The sequence below is a fragment of the Protopterus annectens genome, chromosome 16.part0 (assembly GCF_019279795.1).
Source record: "Protopterus annectens isolate FY-2018-M chromosome 16.part0, PAN1.0, whole genome shotgun sequence".
Lineage (NCBI taxonomy): Eukaryota > Metazoa > Chordata > Ceratodontiformes > Protopteridae > Protopterus > Protopterus annectens.
This window is the reverse complement of record NC_056750.1, coordinates 499,990,519-500,004,387: the sequence shown is the minus strand read 5'-3', so window position 1 is coordinate 500,004,387 and position 13,869 is coordinate 499,990,519. Positions and strand designations below refer to the sequence as shown.

At 38.1% G+C, this 13,869-nt stretch overlaps 1 protein-coding gene across 2 annotated transcripts in view; it reads left to right on the top strand.

The window, feature by feature from the left end:
* LOC122790871 overlaps window positions 1-5,733 on the top strand; it is a 172,435-nt gene extending 166,702 nt beyond the window's left edge. For both annotated transcript variants that reach the window (XM_044058532.1, XM_044058534.1), the window contains one exon: window positions 5,273-5,733. In XM_044058532.1, coding sequence (XP_043914467.1) covers window positions 5,273-5,302 — 30 coding nt within the window. In that variant the 3' untranslated portion in view covers window positions 5,303-5,733. The remainder of the gene's footprint in view (window positions 1-5,272) is intronic.
* The last annotated feature ends 8,136 nt before the right edge of the window (window positions 5,734-13,869 follow it).

The window sequence follows — 13,869 nt, the reverse complement described above, 5'->3', positions numbered from 1 at the left end:
ATATATATATATATATATATATATATATATATATATATATATATATATATATATATATATATATATATATATATATATATATATATATATATATATATATATATATATATTTATCATAACATTTGTAACTTGTTCATTGACTTGGCTTTGTACACCTTTCTAGTGATGAATATGTCTATAAAAAATTTAAGTGCATTGCAAAATTATTTGTGAGCAATACTTTTATGTGGATCATTTCTAACAAGATGTAAGATTTAGATACTGGAGTATGATATCAGAAGAAGTACCTATAGGGTATATGGTAATGAGCCTCACCTTAAAACAGATACCAGCCCAGCAACATACCCATCACTAAACAACACACCTACAGCAAATTGCTGATAGGGAGGCATCATATATAACTGATTACTAAGGAACATGGGTTATTAATGAAGCAACAATAGAAAACTTAGAAAATTCAAGCTGCTCTAGTATGCTGCTGAAAATAATTAATTAACAAATTGCTAAAGCAAGATAAAATGATTGTGCTGAAGTAGCTTTTTTGGATAATGGGGGGCTTCCACCTCTTTAATATTTACTGTTTGTATAATACTATTTTAAAGAATAAAAATGAATCCTGTTACAAATTGCATTTAGGAGGTCACTACCCTATTTAACTTTGCACACATTTCTCATATTTATTTCTTGAAAGTATGCTAATTTACATACAGTATTAAAGTAACACACACACGGTCATGGCCTTACCTTGAAATCGAATAGTGTTCTAAATGCATTAAGGGAATAATATACTAAATGTATTAATGGACTGCTCCCTCATTCAACCCACTACTCGTTTTCTAATGTTTTTGTGTTGATCCTATGATAATTTACTGGGAATGATGAAATTATAACTCTGTATGTTGCATTTCCTTGTCTTAATAATAATACAGTAAGCAAAGGACATGCAAAGGAAATCAGTAACCCAGAAAACTAGTTCCTCCTCATACATTTAATGCACATAGTAAATGTATGCCAACATTGTTCTAAATATATACATTGCAATGCTTATTAGTTTTGCAATGTGAAAGTGAGGTCAAGCACGAATTAGCAGACATCCCCCCATCCATCCACACCCCCTTTTCCCATTTTTCTGGTATTTTTTATCTTAACCTTTATTAATAATGGAAGAGACTTAAGATCTTCTTAGAAACCCATAACAATGGGATTTCCAAAATCAATAATATTCATGAATGCAATGTATATATATATATATATATATATATATATATATATATATATATATATATATATATATATATATATATATATATATATATATATATATATATATATACACACACACACACACACACACACATATATATATATATATATATATATATATATATATATATATATATATATATATATATATGTGTGTGTGTGTGTGTGTGTGTGTGGTATGTCAGGGATTAAAGGGAAGATTGCAGTCCTCTTTGACTTGTATTAGGAGTAATAACTTATAGGCTGAACAGTTTATTACATACAATATTTTCATTAGTAATGACTGTTTTTTTTTTCCAAACCCAAATCCATTGGCAGACTGTGCCACTCATAAGGAATGTAATATTACAAGCTCTGAAAAGTTAATCAGTGAGCATGTTGTCTCATGCTGTCAGTGTTACCATTACCAAAAGCTGCATGAAAACCAGTGTTAGTCTTTCTTCTGAAACTACAACAAAGTTTCTAACCAAAGGTTGTGTTCAGATTCCTGTAGACATTATTTATTTATTTATTTGAACTTTATTAACCAGGAAAGTCCACTGGGCCGAGCTGAGCCTATTTACAGGGGAAGGCTGGGGAGAAAAGCTCCTTAGTACAATAAGTAGTGCATTCAACACAGAATTATGCACATAGGTATTATAGCATTGCTAGACAATGTGCTAATAACAGACTTGTAATAACATTCAGTACAAATAAAATTATATATACAGTTATATAAAAAGATAGTATAGCATTTTTTTCAGCAATAATTGGACTACTAAGGTTGAAGGCACAATTAACAGTGCAGTGGTATTGCATAGAGAATATACAGAAGCAACACATTATAAAAAGTAGGGGAGTGAACACAGAAGGCATTATAAGAGATCTGGGAACACAGGTTGACAACAACCTCTCTTTTGATTACCACATTGCCACTGTGGTCAGAAAGGCCTTCTATGTGGCACATCTCATTACTAAGAGTTTTGCATCCAGGAAGAAAGACGTCATTGTCTCCCTCTACTCTTCCCTCATTAGGCCAATCATCGAGTACAATGCTGCATTTGGCATGTACCTCACTAGATACCTGGAACAACTGGAGAGGCTACAAAAGTACCTCACAAAGAGGATCCTAGGCCTTAAACACTTGTCCTATATGGCAGAATCAAACTCCAATTATTCTCTGTCTCATATCGCCTACTTAGAGGCGATTTCTGCTTGACTTACAAAGCCATGTCTGACCCAGCTCTGTTAGAAATGCTACATCTAAAGAAATCCCAGTCCCTCTGCACCACATGCTCCAGAGACCTCAACCTCATTACCACAATTAACAGAACATGCTGGAGGGACAGGTTCATAACCCAGAGACTGCCCATGCCATGGAATAGACTTCCTATACATGGCAAGCAGAGCACCTTGCTGAGCCTTTTCAAGAGAAATCTTGATGAGTGGATGGGAAACAGAAAATACACCCCAGGGATAACTCCAGTGGCTCTACTTGACAGAGGCACTAGGAACTAAGGTCGGGTGACACTATGCCAGGGTAATCCTATGGCTAGGCTTGTAAAGACCCTGGGGCCATTAGCCTAGTACACACCTATGAACCTATGAGTGTGTGTTGGGGGCCAAGAGCAGCAACAGTTCCAGGTGGAACTTAGGTAAATGTGAAGAGAAGTTTTGAAGTGGGCAGGATTTTGGATTGTTGTGATGGCTAATGGGAGATCAGTTCAGTTTTGGCTAAGGAGTAGGAGAAGAGAAGTTGGCCTGCTGGCAGGTTAGGTTTGTGAACTTGAAGACGTTACTGATCTTCCGATCTAAGGGACCTATTTAGGAGGTAAAAAGTGAAGATAGAACTAAGGGCAGGACCGTCAAGGTTTATAAATAAGTTTGTGACCAGTAGTAAGTTGCAGATCATTAAAGGTAGTTTGGAAGTTTGAGCCATTTCAGGGAGAAAAGAGCGGTACAATGATGGGAGAAGTTTTTGGAATTTGTTGTGAATTTTGCAATTTTATTATAACATCTTTCGAGTTTGGCTTTTAGAGTGGTTTGGAGGTTGGTGAGTAGGGGGGTGGCATGCATTAGAGAAGGAAGTAGGTAAGTAGAAGCAAGTGTTTGGAAGAGTGGCTAAGGAATTTGTTGTGCCTATAGAGTTTTTTGATGTTTTGTCTCCAGAGCTGTGGACGAGGGTAAGGTGGTCCACACAGCCTATCTGGACCTCGCCAAGGCCTTCAACACCATCCCCCACTCTGGAATCATAGATAAACTTACTAAGCTGAGCATTAATCCCTATGTCACTTGATGGGTTGCCAACTGGCCTACTGACATAACCCACACTGTAAAAGTAGCAGACTCCAAATCCATCTCCAGACAAGTGACAAGTGGAGTACCTCAGGGTTCAGTCCTGGGACCACTCTTTTTGGCATCTACTTCTCTGAAGTACAGACCAACACTAAGGGACTCTGGCTAACAAAGTTCACAGATGACTGCAAACTAGGAGCCATTATTGAATCCCCAAATGATGTGGATATTCTACAAAAGGGCCTTACAGAAACAGATGCTTGGTGCCAGTGCCATAGGCTCAAGCTCAATGCCAAGAAATGTATAGTTATTCCCTTTGGGAAAAAACATGTACCCGTGAATTACCACATAGGTGGCAGTGCACTAAACACTGAAAGTGTGATAAGATACTTGGGGACACAGGTGGGCAGTGGTCTCACCTTCGATAACCACATTGCCACAACAGTCAGAAAATCCTTCTATGTGGCACACTTCATCACTAAGGGCATTTCATCCAGAAAAAAAGCGGTCATTGTCCCACTGTGCTCATCCCTCATTAGACCCATTATAGAATACAACACCCTGTTTGGTATGTACCTCTCAAGACATCTGCAACAACTGGAAAGGCCACAGAAATACCTCAATAAAAGAATCACAGGCCTAAAGCAGATGCCCTATGCTGACTGTCTAAAAAACTCCAGCTATACTCTGTTGCATATTGTCTACTCGGAGGCAATCTCTGCTTAACATACAAGGCCATGTCAAACCCAGAGCTGCTGGACATGCTACACTTAAAGAAATCCCAATCCCTCAGAGCCACACACTCCAGGGATCTAAACCTTGTCATCACAATGAACAAAACATGCTGGAGGGATAGGTTCCTGACCCAGAGACTCCCCATACTCTGGAATAGACTGCCCATACATGTCAAGCAGAGCACCTCTTTGGCCCTCTTCAAAAGTAACCTTGACAATTGGATGAGAGATAGGAAATTCACCCTGGGGATCATATCAGTCACCCTGCTAGACAGGAGTCCAGGGAAGTGAATATTGTGGGAAGAAATAGCCAGGGAATTGTTACGCTAGGCTTATATAGGCCCTAGGGCCGATAGCCTAGTACCAACCTATGAAGCTATGAACCTATGAATATCAAATTTTATTCGTTCATCTATAGTTACTCCCAGAAGTTTTGTTTGGCTGACAATTTCTATTAGGGTTTTAGTTTCGGAGTAGATATTAAACATGGCTTTCTGCAACAGACTCTGTTTCTGAACTCCAACTTAAAACCCAAGCTACTTTCTCCACCACTGAGTCCAGGATGTTTATTAACCATCTAGCCCTCAACCCTAATAAATCCAAGATCATGCTTTTCACATTAAATGTAACCAGAAAGAAAATGCATTTTAGGTAATATACAATAACTTATACTCAGCATGCTACACACTTGCTACTAACATTATTGGACTGTATGAGCTATCTGTATGTGTGTGTAGATGCACTCATATATTATCTATCTATATTTCTGTCTATATTAACATATACACACACACAGTATGCTTATATGTATATATGGCATGAGTACATACACAAACATACACCAAATTATACATAAGTATATGTCTGTGAGGTTGTATGAGATAGCAAAATTATATTATGATCTCAATAGTAACAAAGAACAAGAGAGGGAAAAATACATTTTTGTTATCTACCTTTCCTTAGCATAACAAACTAATGTATTTGTGTTTCATTTTTCACAGGTGAATGAATGGGTTAATGAACAGAAGTGACGGACAAGACATAAAGATGTTTCAGGAATGTATGTTCTGTGCACAGGAAATCTATAGATAGATATAGTAAAAATGTATGACATTTATCTCTACTGCTGCACCGCAAACCACTTATACAAGTAATAATTCTACTAATTAAGACTTTATTAAAGTGGGCATTATCCAGAATATAGTTATGAATTTTACATATACTAATTTTAACTGTTTTATTTCAGTATAGAACTACAGAAAATAAATATTAATTTTACATATACCAGTTTTAAACTTTGTTTCATCACAGTGCTACAGATAATGCAGAAATGCTATTTTGCTTTTTATCCTCAATACTATAGGCAGTGACATTAAAGAAAAACCTAAAGGACCTCTTATGTTTGGATACTTAATGATATAATAAAACAAATAAAGAGAACATTTAATGTGCTTTCCAGAAACTATTTTCTTATTCCTCCTTGGTTACTGGGATGGTCTTTGTGGTGTGTGTCTTTAATGATTCATACAGTGCTTTAAAAACAAAGAGCCATTTTGTGTTTATTTCATAAACAGCAGTAACAGCACCATCACTACTACTGCTACTATTATATGTACCACTGCTCCAGCTACTACTACAGTTAGTAATGTTACTACTACTAGTAATACTATTATTTCTGCTACTACTTCTACATGTACCACTACTGCTAATGCTGCTGCTACACCACTGCTAATATGTCTATACCTACTAATACTTCTAACTACTACTATTAGTAATACTCTCATTTGTGTTACTACTGCTGGTGCTAATCTGTTACTAAATCTGCCACCACCACTGTACCAGCACTACTACTACTATTACTATGTCTACACCAAACCCCCCTCCCAATTACTACTATAACTAGTAATGTTACCACTACTAGTAATACTATTACTTCTACTACTAGTTCTACATTTACCTCTAATACTACTACTATATCTATACATACCACCACTCCTGACTATTATGACAACTAGAAATGTTACTACTACTACTAATACTACTACTTCTGCTACTACTACCAGTAGTACTTCTGTATCTACCAGTACTACTACTACTGCTATTATGTCTACAACTGCCACCACTCCTAACTACTAATATAACTAGTAATACTGTTACTACTGGTAATACTACTATTTCTGCTGCAAATACTGTTACTGCTACCACTACTAATACAAGTACTAATGTTATACCAGAAGTACTTTTACTTTTTCATCTTCCAGTGGAACACAGAGGCGCTATAAATCATATAGCACCCACCAACTCAATGCAAACCCCATGGCTTAATGTTCAGAACTATTCTTAGATGGAGTTCCTCTACATAATCCAGCTCCTGGACCGAACAGGTCAATAATCCAGGAAATTATCTTTGAGCCAAATGTTTTCATTCTTTCATTTATGTTTGGTTTTAAATCATGTCTTATCATTAGTTCATAACAGTTATTAGTAAACAGGTTGTAAATAATACACTGTATGTATATAATAAATGTCTTTAATGGTAAGTCATAGTTCTGAGTGTAAAAAAATATTTATATATATATATATATATATATATATATATATATATATATATATATATATCTTAAAAGAGAATACTCATCCAGTGAAAGCACTTAACACAGTTGTGATGTATTTAAGGCTTTAATGCACTTGTAGCGCATTTGAGGTACCTTAACTGAATGTAGTTAAAAGGGCTGGGATCCACAAAATCGAATTATGCAGTCACATTATGCACATTCTGGTAAGCTGCATTCTACAGTGTGACAATACAACAATAAGATGGATCGCAGTGCTGAATAACTTTTGCACCTCTGCTGTGATATACTGAGCAGTGCTACAACAGTGCTATGCTGCTGAGCAGAACCCTGCATTGCATTACTCAGGAGAGCAGAGCTAGGGGCTATGGTGCAGTATATCTGGCACCTCAGCTATCATTTACTTAATAGCGCACAGCAATGTGAAGTAGCCTGAGCTAGGAGCTGACCTCTGCAGAGCAAAGAGGCATATACCACTAAAATTATCGCTGTCATGTTTGATCTCACACTCTGCAGTACCGTGGCTCAAAGCACTCTAGAAGAGTTCCCTAAAGTATGCTGTTTAACATCAGTGGGGACAAATATATGGCCATACTTATTAGCAAAAACATGGGATGTACTGAACAGTAGGAAAAGGAGACAGCAGAAAGCAGAGGGAAATACATAACGGCACAAAAAAGGAGAGAATGGTGGGGCAGGAAAGCAGGATATGTTTAGCTATAGTCCCCTCCCCTTTTTTTCAAATAAAGTGATAAAGCATGAGGGGTTAGGATGCAAGGGAAGTGAAAACTGGCTATGGAGAGAGGCTATGGGTGAGTTTTCAAGGGAAAACCAACATGAAACAGTATAGAAAAATGGAGTTGGGTGTGCATATATGAGGTTAGGCTGATAAGGGATGGACACATGCATACAGAGGATAGACAAATAGTGATGAGGAGGGTTGGAGCATGTTCAAGTAACAGGGAAATGACACAGTACAAAGGGGATGATGCTAGGCAGGAGTAAGGGTGGGGTACTGGCTTCAGGAGAGCTGCAAGTCTGAGCTCAGAGTGCAGACTATACCGAACCATTGCCAAATGGTGGTTTTGTGTTACCACTGCTGGCTGGACAAGTGAATCTGTGAACCATTCCATGAATTTTTCTATACAGCCAATGTGGCCATCCAGATATTTCCCCACCACAGCATCCACCAACTACTGTAGCTATGGCTGGGCCACTACAGATGACTGGCTAAGTGCTCCAGTGGGGCACATCCATCCCTGGAACTTTCTGGACTTAAATAACAAAAATTCCTTGTATCATATAGTTAATAAACCTACCAGAACCAGAAGTCATGATATTCTAAAGCAGGTCCTTATGCATATAGACTGTACATTATACTATTTATCTGGTCTCTAATTTCCCAGTTAAGCAAGTCCATATACTTCTGACATTTGCTTTCAAAAATCTCCAAAGCTCCTGAAGCTAACATATTTGAATTTAAAGATTTAAAATGTGCAGACTGCTTATAATTATATGATGAAATCTCAAAATTCACCTATGACTGCACCAGCTTTGGCACTGATACATCATTTAGATTCACAAAGGAGCTCTATGCTCATTTAGACCAATACATAGAATTGGCATTTCCAATCAGAGCAAAATACAATGGGAAATTCAAAAACAATCATGCTGGTGATTCACTTACACAAATAAACTTTACAAAAAGAGAAACAAAAATTCACTGAATTATACAGCAGATCCTAAGATCTTTATAACAAAGGTAGTATAAAAACCTTACCAGGGAACTGAAAAATACTATTAGGATTAGTTAAGCAGCCCATAAATTTAGGCTAGCATTTGAAGCTAAGGATAACTGCAAGTCGTTCTTTATCTACATTAGTAAACTTAGGAACAATACCCATTGATGTGTAGAACTTATTCAATTTGACCCAACAAATGTTGCTAATATACTACCAAACAGATTTAGTGCAAATGTTACTCCTGAAACATCTACTCCATGCATAACAAAATAAGGGTTATGCTGCTAAATGCTAGGATCATAAACCAAAACCTGCATGGCCTGGAAGCAGTTTTATCACTGGAGGATGCAGATGTCTGTGCAGTCACAGAAACCTGCTTCAAGGCCTCAGAGAGTACCCCGGCTGTGCAAGGCTTCAATGCCTTCCACACCTTCAGACCACAAAACAAAAGTGTGAGAACCAAAGGAGGTGGTGTTTCTATCTGTATTAGGGATAAATTCACCTCCTGACTGGTTAGATTGGAAAACTCCATGGAGTTACTCCAAGTTCAGATTACTGTGGGTAAGACCCCCTCTCAAGTCATAGCTAGTTACAGATCCCCCTCCATGGATCATGGTGAGCATGAGACCTACTTGACCAAACTGGAGTTATTCCAAATATTGCCAAACACTCTGGTCATGGGGGATTTCAATTATCCCACCATGTACTGGGAAACCTACTCTAGCCCTAAGTCACTAGGGCAAAAGTTCATTGACTTTGTTAACTCAAATGTCCTGTAACAAATTGTTCAAACTCCAAGAAGAGGAACAAACATACTAGACTTGGTCCTCACTAACATGACAAACAGATGTACCACCACAACTGTCGGACCATCATTAGTCTAATCTGACCACAAATCAGTCACCTTCAAGCTCACACTAACTCTAGAACTCACAAAGGGCGAAGTCAGACTTAAAAACTTCACCAAAGCAAACTATACCCTCCTAGGGGAAGGTATAAATGCCTTGCAAGCTCCACACCCACCTGGAGGTAGTAAATACAACAAAGCTTATACTAAAGCCCTGTAAAAGTGTATAGACTCTGCTCTTCTAGATAGATCAAAGCTAGAGACCCAAGTAAAAACAAACCACCGTGGTGGGCTTCCAGTATCAACAAACCTTACAACAAACTCAAAAAGTTGCTGTCTAAGAAAACTAAGGTGAGGCCCCAACAATGGAAAAGCACCCTCCTCAGCCTCAACAGGCAAATGAGACATGTCAAATCCTCTAAAGGTAACTTTGAGAAAAAATTAGCAATCACAGCCAAGGATAACCATAAGGCCTTTTATAGCTATGTACATAGCCTAAAAGGTAAGACACAAGCATGTGCCGAACTAGTGACTAACCGTATCACACACACTGATCCTGCAGTGATAGCAAACCTGCTAGTGGACAGATTTGGGAAAAATATCACTCTCTTTCCCCCCCAAACTTTCACAAACCTTGCCCCCCCCACCCTACATATCCAAAGAGCAGGTCATTAAAGCCTTGTATAAGGCAAAAACACAGCCTCTATGAGACCAGATGGCATCCGAGGATGTCTTCTAAACAAACTAAAACATGAACTAGCATCATCATTAAGTACCCTATTCAATCACAGCCTAACCACAGGATTTATTCCTGTGTAATGGAAAACAGCAACAATTATTCCCCTCCACAGAGGTGGCTTAGCAACAGACTCAGGGAATTATATACCCATAAGTCTGACCAGCCTTATCTGTAAAGCCACGGGACATATCATCATGGACCTCATAAATAAAGACATATGCGACCTCCAAACCTGGGATCCGATCCAGTTCGGCTTCATGAAGGGCAGATCCTACCTGTTAAACCTGGTGGACTTCTTCGAAAATGTGACCAGGGCCATTGACAAGGGTAAATCTGTGCACACAGCATACCTCGACTTGGCAAATCCTTTGACACAATGCCACACTCAGGCATTACCGATAACTTAGCAAACTGAATGTAAAGCCCTTTGTTGTAAGATGGGTTGCCAACTGGCTCATAAATCTGTCGCACACTGTAAAAGTGGGTGACTCTACATCCACCAGCAGACCTGTCACCAGCGGGGTGCCACAAAAGTCCATGCTGGGGCCCCTACTGTTTGGTATATATTTCTCAGAAGTTCAGGCCAAAATTAAGGGACTGTGGGTGACCAGGTTTGCAGACGAGTGCAAACTGGGTGCAATTATTGACTCCCCAAATTATGTCAGTATACTTCAGGCGGCTGTTACACAGAGCAGTGACTGGTTTTTTAGTCATGTCATCAACTGGAAGCAAAGAAATGCATCATCAGTCCCTTCATTAAAAAAATGTCCCTTCACAGTATTACATTAACAACAATACCCTGTTAATTTAGTGTAATGAAGTGGTAAGAGATCTGGGATCACAAGTAGACTGAGACCTTGGCTTTGACCACTGTGTGTCTACTGTAGTAAGGAAAGCTTTCTACATAGCACACTTGATTAGCAAAGGAGGTTGAGTATAATGCCTCTTTCATCATGTACCGTACAAATACCTGCAGCAGTTGGAGAGTCCTCAGAGGTTTCTAAATAAGCAGAGCAAGGGACTCTAGCACATGCCTTACACAGACCGACTAAAGTCCCTGTCACTATACTCAGTATCATATAGACTTCTTAGGGGAGACTTATGCCTGGCTTACAGAGCAATTTCCAACCCAAACCTAAAGAACTTGCTGTACATCTGCTAATCAAATGGGACTACCAGAGCTACCTGTTCCAGGGACCTAAATATGTCCTGCGACTTGAATAGGACATGCTGGAGGGACAGATTTGTCTCCCAGTGACTGCCATGTCTTTGGAATAAGCTGCCAATTCATGTGAAGCAAAGCACCTCTATGACATTGTTTAAAAGGAACCTGGATGAGTGGATGGGGAACCGTAAATTCTTACCAGGGATAGCACCCACAACCCTCCTGGACATGAGCAGTCATAACTAAATACAATCCTGGGAATTGACTAGAGTATCTATGATATTACATTGGGATGAAACATCTAGGCTTGAAATGACATCTCAGTCAATAGCCTAGTCACCTGCTATGATCCTATATATCCCAGAATCCCTTATATCTCTTTAATCACTGGAGAACATGTTCTGAAGGTGCTGACAATGACCAAAAATACTTCCTTCATGGGACTTGATAACATACCTGGATATTTAACGAATAGCATCGAACATGCACTCATTGATTTTCTCTTCAAATTGTTAACTTAAACTAAGCCACAGAATTTGTTTCTGAATTATGATATACCACAGTGGTGATGTGCCTCCACAAGGTGGCCCTATGACAGACTCCACTAATTATAGACCTATTAACCTTGCAAGCCTGAACTGTAAAGTTACACATAGCATATCATAACTGGTCTCGTCAGTTACGATACCAACAATCTCATTAGACTAGATCCTCAACAGTTTAGCTTCATCAAAGGGAAATCCTTCCTTTTAAATCTAGTTAGCTTCTCTGAGAGGGTCACACAGGCTGTTGACAGTGGGTATGCAGTTCACACAGTGTACCTTGTGCTAGCCAAACCTTTTGACACCATTCCCCAAATGAACATTGCAAACAACGTAAATGTTTTAAATGTACTTTAAATGTATATCTTTATGTGGTAAGATTATTAGAAAACTGACTAAAAGACATAATCCACATAGTGTGTGTGGCAGGTGCCTCGTGTGATTTTTTTTCATTTCATCATTAATTCTCTGATCTTCAAAATGAGAAGCAGGCTGTCTGGTTAACTAAGTTGGCAGATGACTTCATACTGGATATTATTGTCAAAACCTTCTATGACACCTGAATCGTTTAGAGAGTACTTACCCTAGTTAATTCCTGATTAACCAAAAATGGGCTCAAATGAAATATGAAAAAACGTGGTATCATTTCATTTGGCAGACAAACTCTACTCAACACATACTGCAGACAGTGCGCCATTATTAAACAAAAATGTAATCAGGGACCTGGATAACTTGACTGACAGTTCCCTTTCCTTAGATCATCATGTGGCAACTGTAGTGCGGAAATCCTTCTATGTAGTAAAACTAATAGCCAGGGCTATATCATCCAGATCTAAAGATGTCATTCTTCACTTAAATTCAGCACTGATTTGGCCAATTATAGAGTGCAGTGCCTCCTTTAGGATGTACCTTATTCAACATATGAAACAATAACATGAAAAGACCCAGAGACTCCCAGCTAAGATTATTTCAGGCTTAAACACCTTGAGCTATGAAGACAGGCTAAAAGGTATATCCCTTTTCTCAGTATTTTACACACTCTTGAGGTGCATTCTATAGCTTGCCTACTACACTGTACAAATTCTTGTTGTCCTTCATCTCCTGCATCTCCACAATTCTAATAGCTTAGCAAACACCACAACCAGGGGCCTAAATCTCCACTTCCATAAGAACAGAATTCAAAGGAGAAAGAGATTAATTTCACAGCACTTCCACATCTCTGGCACAACACTATGATAATGTTAACAATATTTTGAGAACCAGTATCCTGCATAATAAACATGGAAGTGTTTCCATATATACAGTAAATACCAATAGAAATACATTCATGTACATACAAATGTATGATTATAATATAAATATATAATTGATAGTGGCAACTAGAGTATGTGCATGGTTGTAGTTGTTGAAAAGAAGAGTACAAGTAAGTAGCACAAGAACTCTTAACTAAGAGGTATATGTAGACATAAATAGGAGGGCATAAACGGGTATTGCAAATTCCAGCACACACTTGAATGCACAAAGGGCTAATAATAAATCTTCATCCAAATAGGTTTCTTTGCCCACAAACAAGAAAAAATATTACCACCAGGGTCAGCTTATTTTACACACTGTAGAAAAGGGCCCCGAGCAAATTATTGCAGAGTTACTGACAGCAATATAAGAATTTATAAAAACTGTTAATATTATCCAAAAGTTGTACCTGAAAGCATACAATGGAATGTGGTAATGTTTAAGTTTTAACTATTATAGGTTCATATATTATAGGTTCATATATGGATAGGTAGGTACTAGTCTCCCTGTCCTTGCAGGCCATTTTAAGCCTAGCCAATTTCCCTTTTTGTGCTCAAAATAACCATATTTGGTTATAGTTTGGTCTTTACTCATCCCATGGTTGATATTTATATATTACTCCAGGTCTATATCATAATATCAAAAGGAACAAATCTCGAACGGCTTAAATATCGAAATTGCCGTTCATCTAAATCGC